The 27,155-nt window shown below is 46.8% G+C and overlaps 1 protein-coding gene across 1 annotated transcript in view; it reads right to left on the minus strand.

The window, feature by feature from the left end:
- The window catches only part of LOC120789913 (sodium channel protein type 4 subunit alpha-like), a 179,609-nt gene that overhangs the window by 128,620 nt on the left and 23,834 nt on the right, over positions 1–27,155 (minus strand). Inside the window, exons 2-6 of the mRNA XM_040127122.1 lie at positions 12,481–12,645; positions 12,146–12,289; positions 9,898–10,016; positions 2,988–3,077; positions 1,055–1,183 (exon numbers count right to left, since the gene is read on the minus strand). Of these exons, the coding sequence (XP_039983056.1) occupies positions 1,055–1,183; positions 2,988–3,077; positions 9,898–10,016; positions 12,146–12,289; positions 12,481–12,603 (605 nt within the window). The 5' untranslated portion in view covers positions 12,604–12,645. The remainder of the gene's footprint in view (positions 1–1,054; positions 1,184–2,987; positions 3,078–9,897; positions 10,017–12,145; positions 12,290–12,480; positions 12,646–27,155) is intronic.

Consider the following 27,155-nt stretch of genomic DNA (forward strand, 5'->3'; position numbering starts at 1 on the left):
TAAAACGGAAGCACTAAAGTGGGTTCTTGAAATGTGACGTCACAAGAGCGATCGCTAAACCACCCAGACTTGTGCTTATTGAGTGTATTAACGATTTATGACGCCGCAGCCCCAAGTCCGTTTTCCTGCCCCTCTGCGGTTCGGAGGGAGACGACAAGCCCCGAAGCTGGAGAGCAGAGTTTCTCCCCACGTCGCAAAATGTGTCCGAATTCAACAAGCGCACTTCAGCTTGGCTGTGGAAACTGACTCAACGCCACGCGTTCTCAAGTGTCTGTAACCTCGGCTGCAGAGACAGGCTTGACTCCACAGCCCTAATCCCATCAGCGCAGCAACACGAGCCGTGTCACACTAACTCGCCACCTGAACTCGCCGATCAATTCCAGTCACGTGGTCTTCGCCGTTCTCTTCCTGCTCGGGTGTTTCGCGTTAAAAGCTTACTCGCTCCCTTTTACTGCTGTTCTTTTAATGTGAAACATCTGCAGGACGTGCTGGTCGTTAGCACGAAGCCAAATAAGACTGAGGTGAGGTAGAATATACCGGAATCAGGCCAATGGACCAGCTACGCTAGTTCAATTCTGAAGGACGGGAAAATGTTTCAGATGATTGGGGACAGAGCAACAAACTGGAACCCATTTGAAAATCTCCTGCCAGGTCATGTTAATGGTTCATTATTAATCTGCAACATTTTCAATTTAAGATTTTTAAAAAAGGGGCAGTCAAAGCATTCCCTTTTTTTTTCTTTTTTTTTTACAGAGGTATGGGTAGTCTTTTTTTATTTTATTTCTATTTTTATTTGATTATTTTGTCTTTTTGTCTTGAAATTTCGAAACTGAAAGGAAAATACGTATAAAAGATTTTTAAAAAATAGTGAATTAGTGAGTGAAAACTTGTTAAAAAGACAAACAGAGTCATTCGACCTCGTGTGAGACCCAGACGTTATTTAAATACTGACTTTTATGTGAGAATTTACAGTATTTAGACTTATTTATGTCATTTTCATGTCAGAGTAGTGAGTGAGTGTGTGTGTGTGTGTGTGTGTGTGTGTTTGACTCACGCCATGACGATGACGCTGAAGTCCAGCCAGTTCCAGGGGTCCCTCAGGAAGGTGAAGGGTCCCACACAGAAACCCCTCGCCAGGATCTTTATGAGAGACTCAAACGTGTAGATACCTGTGAAGGTATACCTGAGAGCAAAGCGATGAAGAGAGAAAGGGTGGGGGCATGAAGGGAAAGAGGAGTAAAGACCAAATGGTCAGCAATGGAGAGGGAGGAGACATTTCAATGAGTGAAGAGGGACAGAGAGAGGACAGGTCGAAGGAGAAGAAAGGAAAGGAAAGGAAAGAAATTCGAGGAAAACGAGATGAGAGAGGGGAGGAAAGGTGGAAGAGAAGTAAAAGAAAAATGAATGAGCAGGAGGCAAAGATGGAACACAAGGAAAGGACGGAGGAGACAATGAAAAACGAAGATTAAAAAAAAGAGGAGAAAAGGAAGGAGGAGGGATAAAGGAAAAGAAAAAACATGTTGGGAATGAAATGTTGAGGAAAAAGAGAAGGGACGGGAGTAGGTAGAGGGGAGGAAGAAAAGGAGAGAGGATAAGAGGAGAGAGGGATGGAGGGCAAGGAAGGATGAGGAGAGGATAGGGTGTGAGGAAAGGAGTCGAGATCAGGAGAGGAGACATGAATGAAGAAGAGAGGAGAAAGAGATGGGGAGGAGAGGAAGAGGGGAGGGGGTGGATGAATATGAAAGTAAATTAAAAAATAAATGAATATAAAATAAAATAAAATCAGCACAGCTTTGGCCTGTCAGCTAAAATTTATTTATTTTGTCCACAGAAACAAGTTGGACCCAAGCGGAGTCAACTCAAGCATTCAAAGACGGAAAGACAGGACAGAGACAGTTGGTCGCGTCAGCAGCCGAAACAGCTGGAAGCCATTAAAGGGTCAGTTCACCCAAATCACAAAAATACACAGTGAAGTGAATGGAATTTAGTCTGTGGCGCCCAAAACATTTAAGAAGTACATTTTAAAAGCACAACAGCACCACATCTTTGCAGAAACATTCCTCACCTACCTATGTCTCTGTACTGCAAAAAGCTCAGTAAAGTCACCGACAAACCAAGACCTGCAAGACGTAAACCCCTTGGTGGGTTGAATCAGCATCAAGTCAGAAGGGCTTTGCAGGCCAGGCTGGTCTCACCAGATGGCGCGTGAATAACCCGCCAACTTCCCCGAGTCATTTCCCCTGTTATCACTACGCAATCTTTTGCTTTTCGTGTGTCATTTGTCGCCATGACATTTCTGTGCTCACTAACCCCTGACCCGCCGCCTCCCCTTCCCCCTAACCAAAACGCCTTAAATGACACGCAGGGGCTAAAGGGCATTCAATGACACGCCTAGACGTGACACTGTCCCGCACGATGTGATCCCATGAGATCACGTTGTGCAAGCGGATTAACAGTAAAGCAGCAGAACAATCCAGACGGTATCTATTCCAAATTTTTTGTTTTTGTTTACGCCAGTAAAATGGGGTTTGGGGACGTCCTGGGAGTCCAAGACGCTGATTAGAAGGGAGCGTTTCGGACCAAATGCTCAGAACTTGTGCGGGACGGCGAGCCAAAGATGGACGTTGTCTCACAGCCTCGTTCACCTCCGGAATTACCTTGGCCCGCAAATTCTTTACAATTTGGGGCAACTGATTTATTCCGATCCCGGTTTTTCCTGCGAAGGCCCTTTTTTCTTGCGCGTCTTGCAGGCACCTCTAGCCGGCCTGAACACCATTAATCCAACAGACCGGGGGACCACAGTGAGTGGGCTGGGATTTGCTGGAAGAGATGCTTTCAACAGCATTTAGAAAAAGTTTTGAATCTTCTCTTCTCTCTACCAAAAGTTGATGTTTTGTTTTTTTTTTGAGGTAAACAGCCGGCCAAAGACAAGTAGACAGACCGATAAACTGAAGAACAGACAGACAGGTGTTTCCAGGTGTACTTACTCCAGGTATTTGGCCCAGTACGCCGGCTCGGACATGGCCATGAAGCAACAGTTGGTCAGGATGGTGCACATGATGAACAGACTGAATAACGTGAGCGGGTTAAGGAACAAGAAGCGGCTCGCATCACAGTCACACCTGCAGCAGCAGCACACACGGTACATCACGGCGCATCCACCGACAACCAACGGGGACTCAATTCCAGGTAAGTGCCGCCCAGTGCCTGCTGGTGGGAAGCCAGAGAGGGATCCCACCCTTGTTTCCTGCAATCCGGTCTGGGGGTCCTGCCGATGGGGTGGGATCCGCCACTCCTCTCTCTCCGTGGATATTGTACAATATTTTTATTTTAAAAGACACAATATAAAATATGTTTGGGAACCAGTGTACTACAGGACACGATAATGTATTAGAACAATATGGGACACAACACAAATCATCACAGGAAACCATGAAAGAAAATAGCACGTGACAGAGATCACATTGTCTCGACGCACTCATGTGACAGTTTAATCACCATTTGCTGTTGCAGAGTCAAAGAGTTCGGTCAGAGGTCATGTCACCACTTAATCCAACCTGATATTTATTTTTACGATATTTTTGTCGAATACGTTCGGCCGCGCTGTGCGCGCTCAGGCCGCAGTGAGCCTGCATCAAAATTACTAAAGCAATTTTAAAGTTCGACTTTGTTTGATGCGTTCCCAACCTATCCTGTCAAATATGCTATAGCATGTTGTGTAATATTAGTAGGCACCTGTGGAGAGAGGCGTCAGACTGCCACATTAACAAAACTGTGAAGCACAGGCCCAGTTTTCAACAAACGGAAGAACTCTAGATTTAAGATCGCGAGTGGGGTCGGCTAGTTCCGGCACAGTGGGTGGGGTTCGGCACCTTTCGTGTCTTGGCGCCCGGATTTACGGTTGTCAGTGTTGGCCTGCTGCAGGCAAAGCGTGCACGACGGGATTCAGCAGCTGCCTAATATCAAACGACCGGAACTGGGATGAGGGGCAAGAAGCGCTGACCGGCTAACGCACGTTACGTAAATAGACAAACTAGTCTAGAAGCAGCGTGTGCTAAGAGTCAGAGATCCGACCTGCGATACCCTCAAATGTGCGAATAGCTTTGTGTCCCTTGGCTGGGCAGCAAGTGGGTGGAGTTTGGCATTCAGAACAAGAGAGAATGAGACGGTCAATATATTGTACTTTTCTGTGATCCACGGCGCTTAGTCACTGCGGGCAAGAGCGCCCACTCAAATGTAAAGTGGAAACGTGCTCCGTGTTCCCTCGGAGAGTTCCTCTGCTCAGCGTCAGCTACATGCCTGAAATGTAAATGTAAAAACGTCTCTCTTGCCAGTGTGTGTGTGTGTGTGTGTGTGTGTGTTTGTGTTTGTGTGAACTACATGCCGAAGAGATTTTACATTTGCTTTTTTTTTTTTTTTTTGTACCTTTCACTGATTTCCCATTAGGGCTAAATAAAGACCAAGCGCAGTGAAAGGCTGTGCCGAGTTAGCATGTGTGTTCCAGGGCTTCCATCCGACGCCTGCCGCCTTCGACACAGCAAATTAATATGCCATTAACAGCACCAACAGGAGAAAAGGGCCCACTCTGGTCTAATCATCATATAATAGGGAGCGGTAACTTCTCCGAACTGACGGAAGGCAGCAAATACATGTAAAGCGGCCCCTTCACCTGCCACGCTCAGCAGGCTACACGCCGTGAGGTGGGAGAGACTTTGTGAGACCTGGCTCAGCCGTCAATCACGGCTATAAATGAATCATAATTATTGTAATTTGGCAGAAGGAACATACTCCCTGCGTGAACGCGGCCAAAACTCCAGCCGAAAGTTGTTTGAGCGGCGGGGTAATTGCTGATTGAGTGCCGGCTGTAACGATGTTGCTGGAGCGCGGTGGCAGGCGGCGAGATAATACGGTTACCGATTGACAAACAACGCAAATGTCCCCCCGCCGCCGTCGTCGCCGCCGCCCCAGAGCCGGGGGCTAATTATGCCGTAATGATAGCCCTGCTGTGATGGACCTCCCAGGCCACCACATCGGTGATGTCGTTACACCTCCCACATCCACCGCGGGAACTGTCTTCCCCTCTCTCCTCTCATTTTTTTCTCCTTCTTGCCACACTCGTCTACCTCCCTCATTCTTTCCCTTCCCTCCTCTTTACCTCCTCCTTTTTCTCCCTCTCAGTGAGCTCATTCAACGAGCTAAAGACCGGGACGCTACACCACTGACTGTCAGCCTCTTCATCCCAGATCAAAACTGTTTACATGGGACCCTGTGATCCCCCCTCCGGGTAGCATCGCCGTCGGTCACAGCTGCGCCACAGACTGCTTTTACTTTGAAAGAGAAGCTGCGGCCTCGAGACTCGGACTTGGATCAGATTTGATCAAATTAGGCAGCACGACTCTCATTAGAGTCTCGAGCTTTCACCTGGAGAAATCCCGAAACAATGAAAACTGGGTCAGCGGCAGACCTCGCAGAGCCGCACACACACACACACACACACACTGAATATTTACTTACTAGCTCACATTAAATGGCTTTTGCGGTTTGTGTTATTCTGATGACCACCACGTAGAGATCTGCGTTTAACTTGCAGATTTCATATTTCATAGGTTTGCGATTTGACGCGGACTTTTCCTCGCGGACCTGGGGCCTGATCTGGGACTGGTTTCACAAAGATATTTTTTCAGATCCGTGCGTGGTGTCGGGCTGGTCTTGATTTTCATCTGAGTCGGATCTAAGAGCCACGTTTCCATGGTAACAATCACTGCTGACCAGCAGTAGAAAAGTGACCAAAAAAAAAAAAAAAAAAGAGCAAAACAGCTTCGGCTAAAATACAAAACACTAATACAGTGAAGAAAAAAAACACACAATGTTAACACACAAGTCAAAGCCACCGGTGAATTACTGACACACTTCAGCGCAGCAACAATTAAAACGAGACGACACCACAGCTGGTGGCTGTAGTGCAGCTCTGGGGCTCCGGAGCAAAGCCTCATGGGACGCAAAAACAAATGCGTGGCCTTCAGAACAAGGCCTTGTGGGATATGTAGTCAAACAGTGATGGGGGTTCAATCTGATCACCTGAGAAAGAAAGCACACAATACACGATGCCTCTATTCTGATATCAAAACTTTGTCTGGGTGTGTGTGTGTGTGTGTGTGTGTCTGTGTGTCCACCTCACACCACAGCTTGTCATTGTGGTGCCAGTGTGGTTTGGCAGAACTCCAGAACACACTTGATCTGACACACACGCACACACACACACACACACACACACACACTAAAACTCCACTTCAGCAACCACAACTTCTGCTCTTACAGCGAGTCCCCCCCCAACACACACTTGTTTCATCTCTTATTATAAACACACAGACACAAACGCACACCCGGCACATCAGCAGCGCCACACCTCCGTGGACGACCTCTTCACCCACTTATCCTCCCGACAACAGCAGCGCGTCCACCGGCTTGACATCTCTCAATAGAAGCAGCCGCCTCCTACGTTATAAATAGATGAGTGTGATGTTGGGGGGGGGGGGTATAGGTGTGTCGGAGAGCACTGTTGAGTTTTGGGTGTGAAGTAATATCTGTCACGTTGACGTCTGGAGACTGAGGCGGACGCCGGCGTGGAGCTGGAGTGTGGCATGGGCCAGAATCCCACATCTGGAGCCTTTAGCTTCGGAGCTCGGTGAGGCCTTTTTAAGCACATCTGGAGTTAAACTGAACATCGCTCTGACACCTTGAATCGTGATTGATCATGATTGAATGTATTAAAAAAATAAATCGCTTCCTTTAGGGCAGAAACCAAAATGTAAACTATAGGAGGCGTAATTGTCAAATGATCTGTTTCGTGAAGTTTCAAAAATCACCGGGATGCAGCCCGGACCCCCATCAGGAAGGGGGCTTCCGATACCGTTAGACAATCCAAGAACTTCATTTAGATTACAAAGAAACAACGTCTAAACTAGAATTATATTCACAAAAATATTTTAAGGTCATTTACTTTCAAACATTCTACTCTTAGTCGAGGAGGCTAGACGGCCTAACATCCAGAGGCATCATAATGCGTGGAGGAAATTTACTTTTTTCCTTACGTTCCGTGATGCAAGTCTTATTTTGAAAGTATTCTAAAGTAAAGGTTTTGTTTTTGTTTTTTTATAGTGGATAAAATGTGCGTCACATCTGAAAACAAAACCCTACAAAACGTGCTACGCTTCCCAACACGTTTGAGAAGTTTGTAAAAAATAAACACACTCTTGCACCTTTGGACACTGCCTCAGCCTCCTGAGCAGCTCTACAAGCCACTTTTTCCGGCTAGTTTTTGGCCGAACTGCCCTCCCTCATGGATCCGATCACACAATCCGAAATGTTCTCCACCAGTTCTCAGTCATCGGGTCCGGTACGTCCAGTCCACAGCGGGGTGTTCGCACCGACGTCGCCACCAGGGTGAGAGGTCGGCGTTCGTCCAGGAGCAGACCCCGAGATTCAGTCGGCCGGGAGAGATCGCTGTAAGAACCCGCGAGCGTGCGCGTCCCTGTGACACTTCACCTTTGTGTGTGTGTGTGTGTGTGTGTGTGTGTGTGCAGGGACCACCTTGATGAAGACTGGGTAATATTTACTGGTCATGTTTATGGCTCGCCAGACAGCTGAAGATGACGTCCGGCTCAGAAATATGACCCACAGGATGAGCGAACACACACACACGCACACACACAGTTCCAGTTGACACGACTGGTAAATACATTCATTCCTCTGACTGAGCTTGGAAACCATCCAGCTGTAGGATCCAGCATGAACTCGCCTCAGAGGATTCAGGATGTGAAGAGACTTCTTACTACTCAAAGCCGTCGCGAGAGGTTCATACAGTGTTAAGTATTAATAAAGTGTGCGATGAATAATGTTGTATAGGCCTGTAATCACTGGGATGAATGTGTTTTGATAAATGTGAAAAATTGCTCCTAGTTAAAGTTTTTATTGTATTCCATAAAATAACCTTAAATTTATATTGATTTCTCCTTCCTTAATGTCAACCACATTAACATTATTTAATGAGGGTCATTAATGGAGGGGGAAAATAAATCAATTATCCATTATTTTTCCAAACAACCTTAAACAACCCCCTTCATTTTTGGCTGCTTATCTTCTGTTATAATGAGACATTCAGGTGGATAACCACCTGAATGTCTCATTTGTCAGTATATTTATTAAGAGGTTCAGGCAAAAAATTCAGTCAGAGTCAGTAATTGTCATTTTGAGTCCAACTGAAGGTAATCAGTTGATTTAATGGACTTTGGTCATTTCACATTAACCTGCACAAAAAGCATTAAAAAAAAACGCCTCGTAATTACCAAAGCCTGCATGAATCAACCTGTGACTGACTTTTTTTTTTTTTTTTTTGGGACCCTAGAGTAACCCCTTACTGTTACGGTTCGACAGTTTTAAGAACGATTAATCAGGGGGGAAGTTTTGGTTTTGCAGTGAAACACCCTGGGCATGAGGTTTACCATCGCTCAGCGCAGTGTGAGCGAAGTAGTTAGCAAAGGAACCACCGGAGAACACTGTGTACACCAGCCTGTCAGCACAGAGCCACCAAAGTCTTCAACTGTGAAACTAATGCTCGGAGAAACCACGGTGAAGGTTTCAAACCTGTTTGTCTCACACTTGTTGGACGACTTTTTACAAAACAGTCGTCCAACAAGTGTGAACATTTTTTCCTTGGATCACAATAAATAAACTCTTGCACCACTTGAGCTTCCCTCTGTTCCTTCAGAGGCGATTTTTCCTGCTAGTTTTTGTACATGATACATATAATAACGGCACAATGCTCCTAGAATTGAAAATTAATATGTTTGAAAGCTTGATTGAGCTTTCAAAGAGAAAACTGTGAAAAAATACACGCAATCATTTGCCACAACCCAAGGAGATGTATCTAAATTCCTCATTTTACTCGACCAACAGTCTAAAAGTCCAAGGGTATTCAGTTTACTCCTACGTATGACTAACAAAAGCATTCAATTCTAACATGTGAGAAGCAGAGACCAACAAAGTCGTTTGTTCTTGACAAGATGACGGAAACAATCAATTGATTAGCAAAATAGCGGCCATTGAATTTTTTTTCAGATTGACTTAATGGTGAGTAATCGTTGTCGCTCTAAAAAAGAAAAAAGAAAAGCCAAAATCAAAGCAGCAGAGGCTGAAATATCCCGGTTCTAGTACGGGTCAAACTCCAAAAACACTGGATCCTACATTTCCCAGAATGCAACTTGACAGCACCTTTTTTTCTTAGACCCTCCCTGCCTTGCAAACGCCCCTGTCAGTCAAACTCCACACCTCCGGTTTCTCACGCGGTCTTTCCGTGATAACTTCGTGGTCTCCAAGCCCGACGTGAGACAGCTTTGATGACATCGCTGTGACATCATCACGCCATCATCGCGGTTATTTTCTCCCCGGAGGTGTGCGATGAAGCTCGCCCAGGGCCTCGAGCTGAGTGACCCTAAACCTGTCTAGTAAACACGGCTTTATGCGTAAAATTGTTGGAATGCCCCTTTAACCGACAAACAACCACTCGGTCTGGCGTCTCTGCAGCATCCCACAATCCACTGCCACGTCAGGCCTGTGCTGCCGCCGGGACTAAACAGCGACGGGGCTCCAGACGCCCGCAGCGACGGACCAGCCACCCCGCCTGCGTCTGTTTGTTTATGTTTTCGGCCACGCTGCCGTCAGGGTGGCCTGGCTGCTCGCCCGCAGCACCCTTCAACGCACAGCCAAGCCCCCCCCCCCCCAGACTGACATCTGACCTCTGACCTCCCTGCGGCCACTTCCCAGCAGCCCTACAGTGGCAGATCGTAAGACGTCACGCAGGGTACATACAGTAGTGGCGGAGCGTGTGCGTAAGGATATGAGTGGACCAGGATCTTGATAGCGATTCGGCGGATGGGGTGGAAAGGGCTGAAGATGTAGAGGGCTGAGGTGGCACTGAAACGGAAGATGGCCTTCCCTTTGTTCAGGACTATGAAGGTCTGCAAGAGAGAAAGATGAGAAAAACAAGTTTAGTGGTAAAGCTTTTTTCTACAGGTACAGTACTTGTTTATTTATAAGGAAAGGGAGTTGCTACAGTTATTAAGTACCTGGTTTACATATTGTTATTTCTTAAAAAGAAACGAGGATAATAATATAGGAGGTTAAGGGGGGAATTATTCAAGAATAGACCTCAAAATCCATCGGAGACCTTCTTTGTTTTCTTTCTTGGAAATATCCTAATAATTTACAGATAAACACCAGCAATTTTTTTTTTTTTTTTTTTAGGAAAATATGAGTAAAAGTTAACTGGAAAATACGGGACCTTTCAAATAAAACATTACCCAGTTATTATATTGATGAATCCAACAGCCTATCTATGTGTCACGCTGCCCATGATGTGGGCAGAGTGAAACTAAATACATTTACAGTGTTTGACAGCAGAGATGTTCGAATTAGTCACTGTCCGACCGATGGGGGTAGTCTTTGTTATTTAGACTCAAAACACTAGTGTAAAATGGGGGGGGGGCTCGTTGCATGTATGGTTATGTTTAAGCACTCGCAGCACTTGGTTACGACGGTTATATTTTTAAAAACGCGACGGTGAATTGAAGCACGAGACAGGCCGCTTTTTCAATATTTTACCCCAAACCACGAAGTTTCCCCGACCTTCAAAGCGTTTGAGTAGACTAAACCTATGAACAGGACTCAGGATGTGAGCCCTGGTTTCTTCCGAACAGGATCCAGACTGCAGTTCCATTTCCTCACCATTCACATTTGTCGTATTGTCTACGTTTGAGTAAAAAAAAAAAAAAATCTAAGGCCCTGTCATTAAACCGTTGAAAACCCAGAGAAGGTTCAGCTGAGTATTGCAATTAGTGTAAAAAAGAACATGAACACAGAGTCAGAGGTGCTGAGTGTGTTTTTAGCTAAATCCCCCAAACTCCAACTGTTCCTGCAGACCAACTGGCACCAAGAACACAACTCACACACACACACACACACACACACACACACACACACACACACACACACACACACACACACACACACACACACACACACACATATAGATGTGTGAGTTTGTGTGCGTTCACGCTGGATGGCTGGGCAAAACCCAGAGGGAACAAACACAGCTGAGCCAAACAGAGAGCGAGAGAGAAATGGAGAAGAGAGAGGGTGAGGAAACTCCCTCGAGAGAGAAACTCCACTAGGGAGAAAGACAGACACGGAAATGCAAAGAGAGCACAGAGAGTTGACTGAGGGCATTTTCGAACCTACACGGTGGCTGCGTTGCTCTGGTCCGAGTCAGTGGAGGAGCTGGTGACTTACTGCCTTTTTTGTTTTTCTGCCGTTGGTTTGGTTTCTTTTCACACAGAAAAACAATGAATGACTAAAAGCAGAAAGACGGCTGTGTGGTCTGGGTTAGTGCGTACTCCTGCGAGCGAGCGCCTCTCACCTTTCCGTACTGTCGCCTCGGTTTTTTTTACCCTAACATTAGGCTGTTCAGCAGACCGGTCAAAGCTCCTGTCACTCAGCCGCTGACTGAACAATGTCAGCACTTCAGTGTTTCAGTGTGGGGTCAGTAGTCATCTGCCCAAAATATCAAAACGGTCGATCATTATTTCGTTTGTATGCAGATGACACAGTTTTGTATGCATTTGGCTCCTCTTCAACTCAAACTGAATCAAGCTTTCAATCTGCCTCCAACGTTCTTCAGACATTTCTCTAGAATCCTAAGCTCTTACTGAACGGGACCAACACAAAAAGGGTCTGGTTGTTTTGGTCCAGGCCCGAGTAAGATTGCTGTGTTCCGATGAGGCCAAAAGGAACCGCGCCGATAGGGAACCACAGTCCGTCACAACGGGACTTCACAGAGCCACGATCAGATATCAGGTACAGATCGCACGTTAACAGCAGTTGTAAACAAGGTCTGAGAGTTTACAGAGAGAAACTGTGGGAGAGAAGAGTCGGTCACCTACCCTCTGGTCGTCAGTGACGTCAGTTTATCTTCCAGGGATTCTCCAGCAGAAAAGAGGGGGTATTTCCGAAACCCGTCGTCCACACACACACTCACTCGCATACACTAAAAACCACACGGCCAGGCGCACACCCTCGCTGGGTGACCTACCCTCTGGTCTTTGAAGTAGTATGGGTCGATGTCTTCCAGGGGAACGCCCACCAGATGAGATGGGATGTCAGCGAAGATGCGCGGCAGCTGTTTTCCTGCCTCCAGGTCGGGCCGGGGCCGGGGGAGCTCCACGTCGCCCAGGTCCTGACACACACACACACACAAACAACACCAGAGCATCACTACCTCTGAAATATTTCACATCTGCCGGCTGAAGCTGCCCCACATCTCTCTGCTTTAGTCAGGTCTTACCCTCCATCAATCTCTTTCTGATTCCTGTTTCCACGTGTTTTAATAATGATGAGTGTGTGTGCTTGCGCTTGTACTGTACGTACCTCCTGGTAGTGTTTGTTGCGTCGGGCCTCCTCCTGGGCGATGCGCTGCTCGATGGCCGCCAGGGAGTCCGGCGTGAAGCGCTGAAAGCTCTCTGGTCCCATTGGAAACACACAGCCAGCCATCTTCTCATCCTGATCCTGCTGCTGACTGGCCCAGTATACCAGCTGCGGACAGAGACGAGAGGCATCAACAAGAAACTTAACATGGCTGCCGCACGGCTGCAGGTGCACGAAGTAGAAGAAGTGACTCGCACGTGTGTTTGTTTTTCTGTTTTCGTTTTTTTAACGAGAAACACAAGGATCCAGGGATAGAGAGAGGGGAAGAACATATCACGTGATTAAGTCCTCCTGAAAGAGGTAGACAGAAGGAGATTCTGCTGAAAATAGAGTTCTACAACTAATTTTATCTCTCATTAACAAATCAAGTATTTTATATAGGTAAGTTTCCACTGAATCGCTGTGATAGTTTCTGATTTTTTGCAAGCTATAATGCGAATCCCATTCCGTGCACTACATTTATGTGGAAATATTCGAGGAGACGTGACGAGATAACAAAGAATCAAGCACCTCCGATACATTACGACATTTCATTGCCGCCTCTTTGTGAATGACTACAAGTACAAATGTATTTGTTTCCTCTGATTTTTTTTTTTTTTTTTTTTTATAAGTTGCTACGGCGATAGAGAGGGAGGATGACAAAAAAAAAAATCCCCTGTCTAGACTCAAACTGGAGATGTTGAGGTCCCGCGTCTGATGCAGTCTGTCCCGCATGGCCACAGAAAACTGTCCTTCAAAATCGGACGTAAAAACACACAAAGGGATCCACGCTGCTGCACCACGTAACGCTTTGATTTGAATTATAAACAGCCAATGTACTTGCCTTTGAAAAAGGTGTTGGACAGATGTCAAACTATATTTGCCGTGTTCTTCAAGATGGACGCACATGGCACTTAATGGCACAGATTGTACTTGTTAGCAGGAAAAATTCATCGTTTGTTTGGGTTTTTTTAGGAGAACAGTTGATGATTTAAAAAAGAGAAAAACAACCCTGGTTTTCTCTTTTGAGTGACAAAGGAAGACTCATGACACCAGAACCACGTGGTGGCGGCTGACTGGTAAAACCCTTGTTGAGTGTATTTTGAATCCTCGAGTCATGAGATGAGGAGCGTTTGATTCGAGTGCCTGGAGTGTCTCCGAGCGTCGGGACGGAGCCGTGATTGAATGGCTTCTTCAATCGCAGAGTGATTGTGTCCTCTGAGACAGCGGTCTCTGCCGCACAGGACGGCCCACGGCTTCACCTCACTCATCAGTCTGCAGCCGCTCGGACCCTTTGAAAAGGCGGCAATCAGTCTGAAAAACTCTTTAGGATCGACTCCGACCTGATGAAGCACAACCACACCTGCCCGCCTGCATCCTCCCGCTCTGCTCAACGCCTCAAACTCCGACAACGGCGTCACAGTGATAAGCTTCACAAAGCGTTTTGTGGCTCAGAAACAAAGCAGAGTATCTTATGCGTCAGATATTAAACCACTTGTGTGAAAAGAGTCCTTTTTTTTTTTTTGTCTTTCACGGACAAAGACGTGTAGTTATGATGCAAAATATCTGTCCCGGCATCAAGGATTCTGGCTTAAATTTGACTGGATTTAAGTAAATTCTGACCCAGTTTTGAGTCGTAGGAATTATGCTTCCTACAAAACATATTTTCTGTTCCAAGTTAGTTGTACATACACATAACTTCTAGGGGTTGTAGGACAGGGTTGTAAAACGCTGTGCACGACGGTTCTAATACAATGAGTCAGACGGCACGATATCAATTATCGAGGCACGTCAGATTGTTTGATTTGGAGCCAAATCACTATCCTCTTTTCAGTGGGATCTTCAAATCATTATTTTATGCTTGATGTCTTTCTATGTTTTGCACGCTGTAGCCTGGATCTTAGATTTTTATCTCCAAGTATGTTGGACATGCCTGTCCAAATACTTTTTAATCTGGATCTGTGTGTTTCCTGGTTTGGGATCTGCGCTGGACCTCGGTGATGCCCCGGTGTCTGAGTTGGGGGTAGATCCCCGGAGCGGGTTCGACATCTGGTGTAAGGACTGAAACCAGAAGAGCGGAGGCCGCCGGAGAGGCGGGTTAATGATGACACTGCGTAGCAAACACATGTTTAATCATCATCACGCTGGCTGCAATGTCCAGGTGTCCTCAAACTTTTGGCCATGTAGTGTAAGAGGTTGATCTGCAGGGAGATCGTCACACTGGAGCTAATATTAGCACAGACGGAGAGAGGAAGACACACAAACACAAACACACACAGGGTTTCCAGAGTTCGAAGAGAGCAAGACTGACAAAGTGTGAGCGCGTAACAGGTCCGTGTGTGTGTGTGTGTGTGTGTGTGTGTGTGTGTGTGTGTGTGTGTGTGTGTGTGTGTGTGCGTGTCTCCGGCCATCTGCCTTGGATCCTAATTGAATGATTAGACAGGCCTCGTTTTTCAACCCTTCATGCATTTATTCTTCACAGCTCCCAAATCTGATTTCTGAAGAGTGTGTGTGTGTGTGTGTTTGTCCACATCAAAGGAAAATCTAGCTCTGTTTTCCATTCTTATCAAAAGCTGTCATCCACTCAGTCACACACACACACACACACACACACACACAAACGTATGTCGAGTACAGTAGCTCCTGATGAGCTGCTCGGCCCTGGTTTCCATTCTGCTCCAGCACTTGGTCACGTACACACTTGTTTGTACCTCTCCGCTCGTCAGGACCCCATTGACATAATACCGTTCTCAGAGTCGCGGGACAGATCTGAGGGGCGACGAGATGGCTGAAAGGACGGCAAAGTAGGAAAACACCTTTCGGCTACACGGAGAGTCTTTAAACGAGACCGCCCCCCCCGAGAAAAAAAACGACAGCATCAGTTGTTTCAGCAAATGCCCACGTACGACATAAGGTAGGACATAAAAACATGAACAACATGAAACAGAAAGCAGCGTCACTAACGGTGACAAATGTGTGTTACGTGCACTTTGCTGCCAGCTCCTTATTTCTATCCGTGAACCGTAAAACACACTCGCTTTCTGAAGGATTCGTGGCGCTAGATCTGGCACCCCGAGTGGCATTTCATCGGTCACACGGTCCCCCTGAGGAGCCTTTCGGACCACGGGGCTGTTTCCAGGAACCTTTTGACAGACCCGTGTAGCTGCTTTTTTAATCCGCGAAAACTTGGTCCGATTTTATTTTATGCCCCTGCTGCTCCCCGGGCACCAGCAGCCAGGAGGCGCCCAGTTGGAGTTTGCAGGACCCTGACTGCACGAGCCTTTTTACGCAGGATCTTGTGCAACTTTCAGGCACCACATCTGATTAATGTCAAGCAGAGAGGAAACACCGTGTCACGGTTCTGCTGTTGGCGAATTATATCAATGATGTTATGTCCTTTCCTGTCTCCTTTATCTCCCTAAATCTTCATTCCTGACCTCATCTTTTACCTTCTTGCCTCCTTACATCCGAACATTTCTTCTCATTTCCTTCTCTGCCTTGTTTCTTCATTTCCCATCTTCTCCTCTCCTTTTCTGCCTCCTCCATTTCTTACCTACCTCCTCCTTTCCCTCTCGACCTCCTCTTTGACTGCAGCACCTCATGACCGTCTTCCCTATCTCCCTCTTTCCTCCTCTACCTTTGCCTCTCCTGTCATTCCTCCTCCCCTTCTTTCCTTTTTCTACCTTCCCTCTCCTAGTCTTTACCTCTGCAACTCATTTCCTTTTCCTTTTTATTTTCCAAAGCCTTTACTTGCTCAAAAAGACCAAATGTTTTGCTCCTTTTCAACAATGGACCGTTATTTGAGCTCTTTCAACATGTTTTCTATGGTTTAATGGTTTACCTGATCTCAGGGTCAAGTACAGGAATAATCCTGGTGACATTGTAGGTCAGACTTAACATCACCCTCTCTTCTTTCAGTCATCCACCTCTTTACTCTAAGTTCACTCTTCTTCCCTCAGCTTCGGGCTGAACGACGAGGACAAACTGCTACGAACATCAAATTACCGAACAGATGCTCTCATACCGTATCTGTTCGCCTTCAGAGCTCCCAGTGTTCTTAGTGATTTCACTTTGTTTTTAATGATGTGTCTTTTTTAATTTTCTTACTCATTGTCTTGTTGTTTACTACTCATTCTGTGTCCCGGCCCCACGCTGCAACCCGGACCTTGAGGTTTCCTAATAAAGCCCGAGCTCAGCTGAACTGGCCTATTTTTGCGTTGCGTTTGAGCAAGTGCAGATTACAACATGCTTAAAGGGCAGCACCACTATAGGCTGCGCAACAACAAAACTGTAAGAGAAAGACTATGGGGGGGGGGGAATGCAATTTACTGGAGCTGGATCCTCACCTGTGCTCACTAGTAACACTGAATCCACTTTTATACTACATCATAAAACCTCCGAGGTGATGTTTTGCATGCAGATCGTGGTTCAGCTAAGATCCGCCGGAGCTTTTACATCTTCATAAAGTGCTCACACGGGCAGAAATGTTGTCCTAGCTTCCACTTTTTTCACAACATCTCATTTAACTCCTACCCAAGCTCTCAACACCCAGTGTCCATCTCAGCTCAGGCTGTTAGTGGTGGATGGTAGCAATTTAGCAGTCAGCTGCCTTGCTCGAGGGCAAGCTGAAGCTCTAAGTCGCTCGCAACAGTTCGATGCGGGGTGAGATGAGGTACAACAACAGACGGATTTTAGCCACAGAGTGAAGAGAGGACGTTATGAAACACAGAGAGAGAGAGAGGGAGAGCGGATGACTTTCTGGGTCAGAACACCAACACAGACGACCCCACCGACCAAACAAGCGTCGCCCTCAGGAAGGACACACACACACACACACACACACAAGCAAATATGAAAGTCACAGACACACTGGAGCACAAATATGCAGACAGACGCCGCAGCTTATTTCAGGGGGACACGGACTTCCTTTTTTTTTCCTTTTTAAAAGAAAAAAGGTCCACATATCGATGTTAAAAGGATCAGAGATCCAGAACAACGCCAGAAAAACACACCGACGCGAATAAGGCCAGGAATTTGTCCGTGACGCATAACTACACAACTAAAGCCACGTACGTTCAACGTGAAAGCATAGTGGCTTGAATTGTGACCAGGGCCTTGAACCTGGGCGCCAAAGATGTGACTGCAAGGCGGAGGCACTGAGCAAGTGTTCGCTGGTCACAGTGGGTTTATGTATTTCTTCCTCCATCTCCTCTTTGATTTTCCTGCTCTCTTGATCAAACCTCTTTTTCCTTGTGAACTTTGAGACCAGCCTCCGGCCACTGGCATTAGCCGTAACATTTGCGCATCACTGGCTGATGACGCCGTCTCGTCGTGGCGCCGACTGGAAGTCAAGTTCCTAACGGATCGCATCTCAGCTACGACGAGCACAACAACATAGCCATAACCGCCATTTCACTCCCACCAGCTCTGCCCTATGAATTCTCAAAAGGTTCGGGGTTGTGGGTTTCTTACGTTCCCGTGGTTGCGTGCCCATAAGCGTGCGGAAATGGGGTTTCCCTGGTGGTCAAAGGGGTTAAGCGGCCAAGCCCTGTCCCCGGCCAAACACCCATATCCGAGACAGAGCTCTGTTGCCATCTCTCCCTCCCCTTGTTTCCTGTCATCTCATAGGGCATAATATAGCCAAAAAATACTCAATGAAACAAAACTACGGGAACTCCTTCAGTCACACAGTCACACCAGCAACACTCAAACACCAACATGTTATTCCTGTATAAAGCCATAGCGGAGGAGATCCAGAAAACAACAGAATGCTCCTTTAGTGAACTGGAGCAGCGTCTGCTCCTTATTTCCATTGTTTTCATGCATTCATCAGTCCTGCCTCTTCTGCGTGTGTGTGTGTGTGTGTTCACAGCCATGTGCTTGACATAGGTGCATGCATATTCTGTCCTCCCTTATTTCCGTACCATTTCAGCTATTCATCAGATACAGTATGTGCCTCTCTGTTCCTCCTGCTGTGTGTGTGTGTGTGTGTGTGTGTGAGAGAGAGAACAGAATGGCCGTACGCTTGGCTTGTTCTTTTCTCCTCCAAGCATTTCTCCCAACCTCTGGCGAGCTGCAAACTCTCTCTCTCTCTCTCTCTGTCTGTCTGCTGCATCGACCGTGTTGCCGCATCATGTCTGAAGCACGTCTGTCACACGAGGTCAAACCTACCAAAATCCTCGGGTCTCTTAACAAACTACACCCTGAAAGAAAAAGAAAAAAAGTTTTCGTTTTTAACACATATGTTGCGTAAAACCGTCAAGCAGTAAACAAGCAGGGTGACACATTGCTGTGCTCGCTCCGGTTTCGTGAGTCAGAGGCTGGAGACGCGTCTGTGTGGCTCGTTTTGTTTAGGAGTGAGGACTCGTGCTGCTCAGCTGGAGAGTACAGGAGATCGCTGACGGCATGGACGAGTTACCGCAAGATGTCGAGTTCCGATCGAGCTATAATTCAGAGTCTTGAGAGGCAAAATCAAGACTGTAATTCATGTTTTAAGAAAACAAAAGGAATCGTCTCCCTCTCTCTCTCTGTTTGAGCATCAGGGCTGCAAAGCCGATCGCTCTCGCTTTTCGTCAGTTTGCATCCATCACATGCACAAGAGCAAACTCCTTTGGTTGTTGAGCTGAAAGCGAATCATCGCAGTCTCCGGTTCTTAAACGCCCAGCATCCGGCAAAAACTTACGCCGTGCTGCGCAGGCCCACTGACGACTTGAACGAAAGACAGATGTACAAAACGGAAAATGCAGTCAAGGCTGAACTTGTAATAGAGATATCTGACCAAGCATAGAGCAAAATTTGGAGGTTTTGGAGTTTGATACAAACAGATGGGAATTCTCCTTCAGAGGCTCAACATCTGGGCCGTTTTCAGTCGACTCTAATCAAGCCAAAGCCGCCACGTCCAGATGAAGCTCTTTTCCAGTTTTAAACTCCTAATAAATAACAACAAAGGATGTCAAAAAGAAAGCCTTAAAGGAGAGCTTCGCATTTTTAAAAGTCTGTCTTATTACATTATTGTGAGTATTGCCTGAGTTTGACAAATTAAGTGTATATCTTCCAAAGATGAAGACAGATTTCCCCGGTGTTTCCCTACTGAGCCGCAGCGTAGGGATCTCTCCAGTCCAGTGTGGAGAGAAGGAACATTTGCAGCGATCAATGGCTCTTTGAACATCGCTTATGGCTTGTGGTTGTTGATTTAAGGCAAACTTGATGCCCTTTAAGATTCGAAGACCAAGACTACACGGTCCGACGACCGCCCCGATCTCCGGACCCTTACTTTTCACCTTGCTACATAAAGGCTACACTGCCTTCCGCAGCGCTGAACGTGGGCGACGCCTGTAAATCTTCCAATATGGACATAATTCCAAGGGACTCTGGTGTGGTATGTATTAGTTATGCACGGCTCTCGCCAAGCTTGACTTGCAGGTTGATTATCACTTGAACTCTTTTTTTGTGCTCGCTATATTTTGTCACCAAAATCCCAGATGAGGATGAAGGGGAATGGCTCTGGGCAGCTGCGGCATCACTCAGGAGCAATCCCATCAACTCGTTTGCTCGACTCTGAAAGCAGCGTCCTGTCACGGCGCGGTGATGGAGAGCGAAAACTCTCACAGAAATACCTCTCCTGAGAGGACGCTGCTGTCAAGAAGCAGCAGCAGTGAATATGCGGCACCTTCAATTCAATTAGCCTGAGAGGAGAAAACACATTTTGTCACTGTGCTGCTGCCGTCGCCGCCGCCACCGCCACCGCCGCCGCTGCTGCTGAGACCGGAGCCGAGCGGCTGCCCAGCGCAGGAAATGATTCACTGATATCGGGCCGAGAGCCAAGCCGGGCTGGCAGAGGACCACAGGGACCGTTTGGCTCCAGCATGGGTGGGGGTGTGTGGCGGTGGTGGGGGGTGACCCTGACATGCAGCTGCCTCCGTGCATCATGTCGAAGCTCCGTGTTGGATGAAAATCCTTCAAAGCTCCGCGGACACAGAAAATCCCACCTTTATAAAGCTTTGGGTTTTTACATCTTCTGCCCCGGAGTGTTTGAGAGTGATGCTGAGTTTGTGGTGTTGTTGGATTTGGACTGCAACATTTTTATTTTGGTCCTCAATATTTATATTTATACACACACACACACACACACACACACACACACAGACGCAGGTAAAAGAAGTTGTGTTTTTTGTGCTGGCGTGTACAAACCGCAGCTCTTCGTCTAACACCTCGTTGCTCTGTGCAACATTTAAAACCGCCCTGACAAACGGTGTCAGATCCGTCTGGTACATCTCGTTGCGTGGACAAGGTTTCATTAGCCGGGACGCTTTGTTGGTCCAGACTGAAATTTCTCAACTACTATTGGATCGATGGTCACGAAATTTTGCACATTGGTGGTTCTCGGAGGATTTATTCCGACAGCTCTGCCGACCCTCTGACTTTCCACCTTGCGCCACCAAGAGGTCATGGTTCTCATTTATCCGATACTGTGATTTATGACCAAATACCAGCACAACTAATGACATTCACAGCCTCGCAGGGCTGCTAGCATGGCCGTGGACTCTTGTTGAGACTAGCTCCACTACGTTGGTTACAAATACGTGGCATTTTTGTCATAGCTGCGTCGCAATAATAGCCTCTCACTGGTTTGGTGGGGCAACAAAACCAAGTACACGATGTACAAAATACTGGTGCACCTGCTACAGTCCCCGGTCTCAGTTCTGTTTCACGAGCTTCCGAAACCGACGCCACGCAGTCGGGAAGATCGTTTCCCGCCAGCCACAGAAACGTGCTACGGAGCGGTTTAACAGCTGATACAATCTGCCGCCAGTGTGTCCCTTTAACCACCAACAGCAACGGTCAACGCTGGCCAGAAATGAGAAGTCTGCCCCCTGAACGTTGATGAGAGGCTTGTTTTATGCTGGAGTTTAGCGAAAACTGGTATTTTGCAAACCGAAAAACTCCGATCCCACTCTCACCACACCTCCGAAAACAGACAAATAGACAACCAAACCAGGAAAACACACCGGAAAATAAACAGAGACAAATAAAGTAACTGATAAGCGAGTAAAGAAATCTGTTCTCTTATCCTTAAATGATGAAAATGAACCTTCCATGTTCCAACAGCAAACAGTGAACCAGGGAACCAGGAAGACCTGAGGAGCTTTTACTGGCCATTGGGACTCTACTGTGTGTGCACTGCAACAAAAAACTAAAACAGACTCAATGTGCTGTTGTGAATCCTTTTCCAGTCGTCGTCTTAAATCTATCGGTCTGTAAACGGGCGATTATATAAGCTCCGGTTTCAGAGCGATACAGGGGAGCTTGTGATCTCCAAGGAGCTCTGCTCTCTCTTCTGCTCTTCCTTTCGGACTGTTTGGCCCCAAATCGGCTTCCCGCCTCCCGGCCCGTCAGAGGGAGTTGGATCAGTCTGCTGCTGAAGGTGCTTTTCTGCTCCTCGGCGGGGTTGACCGATCGTCCCTGACTGCCGGTGGTGGGTTCGCCGCGCTCTGTTGTTGCCCGGGCTGCAGACAGTCGCGGCCCAGTCCTCACACTGAGCCAACCTGACTCATTAGCTCAGCGAGCCCTCTGGCAGCGCCCGCTCCGACGCCACTGACTTCACCTGAGAGTGCTCTGCGGGCCGGCGTGGAGCTCTCTACGTGTTAACATCAAGTCCGCCCTGCTGTTCATTACCTGCTGTTGTCTTTATGCTCCTGTGCCGTTTGCACACAGCGCTCCTCAAGCCTCTCTGTGGTGAGGAAGCTTGGTTTCAACTGCATTGTACCAACCTCAACTGCGTTCCAGGGCTTTCTATTTCCACTGTGTGTTCCCAGGAGAAGAGAAAAAACAAAACAAAACTTAAACATATTATTGAAAATATCAAATTGTGCAGCAAAATCTCTCTATTTTCCCGGGTGTTGCGACACGTGGCGGGAGGGAAGCAGCAGCTGATGACTGAAAGAAAAAAAGTCAAAAAAAACAAAGGCCGACAGCGACAACAAGCCCAGGCCGAGGAAGCGCGGGTTTTAATCACGAGCATGAATGTGTAAATGTGGCTCCAGCTCAGGCTTTCAACTCCAGCTCTGACATTTTCCAGAATGCAGTGGGTGTGAACCCCTTGATGAGAATCATTGCTGCTAAATTGCTTTCCGTTCCTGTGCTCGTTTATGTTTCTACTTCACTACATTTCAGAGGAAGATGTTTAACTTTTCCCCCCCATTTTATTTATCTGACAGCTTTAGTCACTTGTTACTTTGCAGATGGAGATTTAAAAAAAAAATAAAACAAAAACCTTTTGATCGGTTTAGAAAATACAAGACGTTGAGGGCAGGGTTTCACACAAACATGACATCATGTCATATCATAATTTCCATATTATCCACCGCCACTGTCTCAGTAAGTGTCCCCTCCGAGTGTGTTGGCTGCGGTTTCCAACACACACACACACACACACACACACACACACAGAGGCGCTGGTATCAGTTCATATTCTGGTCAAGGTCGTATTGAAGATAAAGTGTTTTATAGGTGTCGTCAAATCCCCATCAGACAGTAAAAGAAGAGACGCAACCCTCCGAACCAAACAAGAGCCTTTGGAAAACAAGTCAAAGACTGAAATCAAATAGAAATAATTCAACATTTTCCTACTCGGACAAAAGGAATTCTGCTCTGAGAAGGTAACAAATCGACACCCAGGGTTTCACTGAACCGAATGATCCGACATGTTTGTCTTTTGCTTTTTTAGCTGCAGTGTTTGGTTCCTGGTTTTTTATTCCTTCGTCGCCTCATTTTTTGGATCCACTTTTTACTTTCTTCCTTCTTTGCTTCTCTCTGTCTGTCCCCGCATCCTTTGCTTTTTCCACAATTCCCTCTGTCCTTCCTTCCTTCGGTACTTCTTTCTTCCTTCCCCGCTGCTTTTTGAAGTCCTTCCAGACTTTGCCGATTTTGGTATTTCTTCTTAACTTCCTTTTGTCCTCTCTCCTTTTATTGTCTCTTCCTTCCCTCTGCCCCTATTATCGCTTCCTTTCCCTCCCTCGCTCTTTCCCTCCACCCTCGGCTCGTCTTTAACGTCATTTAACCACATTAGTCATCGGCCCGTCTTGTTAATATACTCTGTATCGTCACATTTCAACGCTGCATTTTTTATCACCTCGGCTCCAGGTTTGTTGTGTTAGTGATTACATTAAATTGAAATTAAAAGGAAACATGCGTCAGTATCCGAAGCTGCCAGCTGTCGAGCTGCGGGCGGGATGAAGACATTAAAATCGGAAATTTACTGGGCATTTAGTCTTACACGGTTATGGGATGAAAACTTGGCTGACAGGGTGAAAAGGTAATTTTTCAGTGTCACCGTGACTCGATATCCCCCCGAAGCAATTTAACAAACCGATGTAGACTCAGGCTTTTCGGACTCGATACATCATCGTTCATGCGGAACATAACATTTTGTTCCGTGAGCCTCGTTTATGATCGACGGGCTCGCAGATAAATAAATACGTTTATGGAACTGGATCCAGTAGACGTGAATTGATAAACAGAGAGCAACAGGATGAAATAAGAGATACAGACACAGAAATAGAAAGCTATGTGTCCTTGCATGTGTCTGCATGTGTGCACGCTGCAAGCATGCATCAGTGTGTGTGTGTGTGTGTGTGTTCTTTGATGTCGTAGATATAAATGTCCTCACAGACAAAGAGAGTAAAACCTCGACAGTTATCAGCGCAACAGTTGTGGTTGTGTGGCCGCGGCCTTTCATTAAATCTAGATTTTGACTGTTTATTCATATCTTGCTGTAATTCTTATCGTCCTGCTGAAGCCGTCCTATTCCATTTTAACGTGTTTCTATCTTGTATTTTATTTGACTCTCATTTTAAATACTATTTATGTTTGTCTCTTTATTTTGCCCCGTGTTTCTGAGTCAAACTCCCAAGTGAAAAAGTCTTAAAGAATATTTTCGATGGTTTAAATTTATTTTTTTTTTGGAGTAATTGTATATTTCGCTTCATGGAGGACCAGGGCCAGTTTTAAAGCCCTTTATAAACGACTGAAATATGTGGAGACTTCACCCCCCAGGAAGAACAGCAGCATCCTCCAAGTGCCACCAAACCGCATGCGTTTAGCCAGCTGTTCGTTTCCTGTTTCTAGCCGACGGTCGACACCAGACCGACTGTTTTACTGTGGTAACCGTGACGACGGAGGTCCCAGACCTTAACAAAGTATGTCATTTTAACCCAGACCACCACGTTTGCCTGCACCTGACCAGCCCGCAACCGTAGCGCGGTCACATCGCAAAACAACCGTTACCCGTCAACGGTTTGGGAAGATGTCGTCCCGCTGATGGTGGCGTCAGGTCAGAAAACAACCTCTGTCTGTGTCATTCTGGACACACACACACACACACACACACACACACACACACACACACACGCACACTCAAATCGCGTATCTTATCATTCGGACATTCTTTCAGCTGTAGGGTATCGACTCTCTCCTAGCTGTGAAGCCCCCCCCCCCCCAGTTCCAGACAGGGGCCGAGGTCCTGCCCACACATGAGAATAAACCGATGAGCTGGTCACACTTGGATCAAAGATTTTGTCACCATCGAGGTCTGTATGTATTATGTGCAATGAGAGACGGGGAGAGAGAAACCAGGAGGAACCGGGTGGGTGAGCAGGACAGATTTTTAGATTCATAGAGTTATGGTGCGTTTACATGCATTGGTTTAAACTGATTATCTCAGCCTCTCCTGTGTTCAGGGACGAGTTTCATCCCACAGCAATGAAGCTGCTCACCCACTTCTGCTCAGGGTCTCGGTCCAGTCACACAGAACCCAAACCCTCGTTCTCAGGGGAAATCAGAAACCAGGAGGATTCGGACACTTGCGGCCAGCTGCTCTCAGCCAATCGGGAGGATGGACGAGATTCAGGAAACGCCCGTTTGGATAAATGGTCTGATAAATGTTTCAGACCAGGGGAGGACAGGAGGAGATGAAGAAGAGGAGGGAATAAAAAAGGGAAAGATGGGATAGGAAGAAGAGATGAGGACAGAGGAGAGAGGAGAGAAAGGAAAGGAAAAGAAAAAGATAAGACAAAAATGACGTGGAGCGAAAAAAAAAGAAACAAAGGGACAGTTTGAGACGAACAGAACTGAATAAAAGTTCAAATGTAAAAGACTGAAAAGGGGAAAAATGAAAACCAAAAGAAGAAAAGTCAAAAGAAGATTGTGGACACAAATGAATGTAGAAGAGAAAAAGGAAGATGATTGCAAAGGAATGATAAAAAAGAAAAGGGGAACATGGGAAGAAAAAGAGGAAGGAAAACAGTAAAGAGAAAATAACATGAAAATGAATAAAGAAAAACGACAAGATGAGGAAAAAGAAACAATAAGAGGCAAAACGACAAGGAGACAAAAGAACCAAGAGAGGGAACGAGAAGGGACCGGAGAAGAGGTCTTGAATTAACCAACAGCTTCTCTGTCATCAGCTGCTGATTTTGGAGAACGACTCTCCCACAGACACACACACACACACACACACACACACACACACACACACACACACACACACACACACACACACACACACAGGCAGACAGCATTGTGGGTAATTAGCACCATCATGTCCAAAAGCAGCGGAGAGAGAGATGAGATGAAAATGTAAATCTGCATGAAGAGCTTTCCTCTGTTTGACTGCAAGTCTGCTCCAATCCACTTCAGCCAGTGTGTGTGTGTGTGTGTGTGTGTGTTTAAAGTCAGTGCATTGATTAGTTGGTTGCGTGTTGCGTCGACATTTTTGTTGATAGTGATGTTTTTGTGATTTTTCTTTTTTTTTCTCTCATGCTATATCACATTCTGAGAAAGCTTGTGTGTGTGTGTGTGTGTGTGTGTGTGTGTGTGTGTGTGTGTGTGTGCGCATAGCAGTGTGCCAGAAGGAATGACCCTGACACACAAAAAGGGGGGGTATAAACAAAAGCCTGGCAACTATAGCCGCCTGGCAACCCAGCATGCTGCAGCTGTTTGTTTGTTCACACAGTGATACTGTACCAGTGGAGGTGTGTGTGTGTGTGTGTGTGTGTGTGAGTGAGAGAGAGATGGTTGGGGGGGGGGGTAACCTCAAACCTGGCATCCGGGCCAACCTGGCAACCCCTCACCACCTATCTGTTTTAGGCTTTCAGTGACAGGGATGCCCCCGTCTTCTTGACACGTCACATGGCTAACAATGGCCGTTCGCCCCCGTTCGAAGCGCTAAAGTTATCTACAGCCGGGGATGCGGGCTGAGAGCTCCCTGCGAGGTGCAATGCAAGCTACAGTGCCGAGCGTAGTGGGGGTCTCCGTTGCGAATATGCGCGAGGCAGCGGGAAACTTAAAAGAGAGCGGGTTGCAGCAGGGACCATGACTGACCATTAGTGCGTCAGTTGAGCGCCAAGGAAAAACACTCGGAAGGAAGGAAAACAGGTAAGAACCTGGGAATCGAGAAAGGTTTGGGTGCGCGAAGCCTTGTTGGTCCACGAAAAGAAACGGAGAATCTGATCCGTCACCAGAGAAACTGAACTGAACACACACGGCCCGGTACAGTAGGTAACAGGACAACCGTCGGGACAGACTGGCCGTTCATTTCCCCTCTTCACCTCTCTCCTCGCCGTTGGACTCCTGGGACACAC

This window comes from Xiphias gladius, chromosome 5 (assembly GCF_016859285.1).
Source record: "Xiphias gladius isolate SHS-SW01 ecotype Sanya breed wild chromosome 5, ASM1685928v1, whole genome shotgun sequence".
Classification (NCBI taxonomy): Eukaryota; Metazoa; Chordata; class Actinopteri; order Istiophoriformes; family Xiphiidae; genus Xiphias; species Xiphias gladius.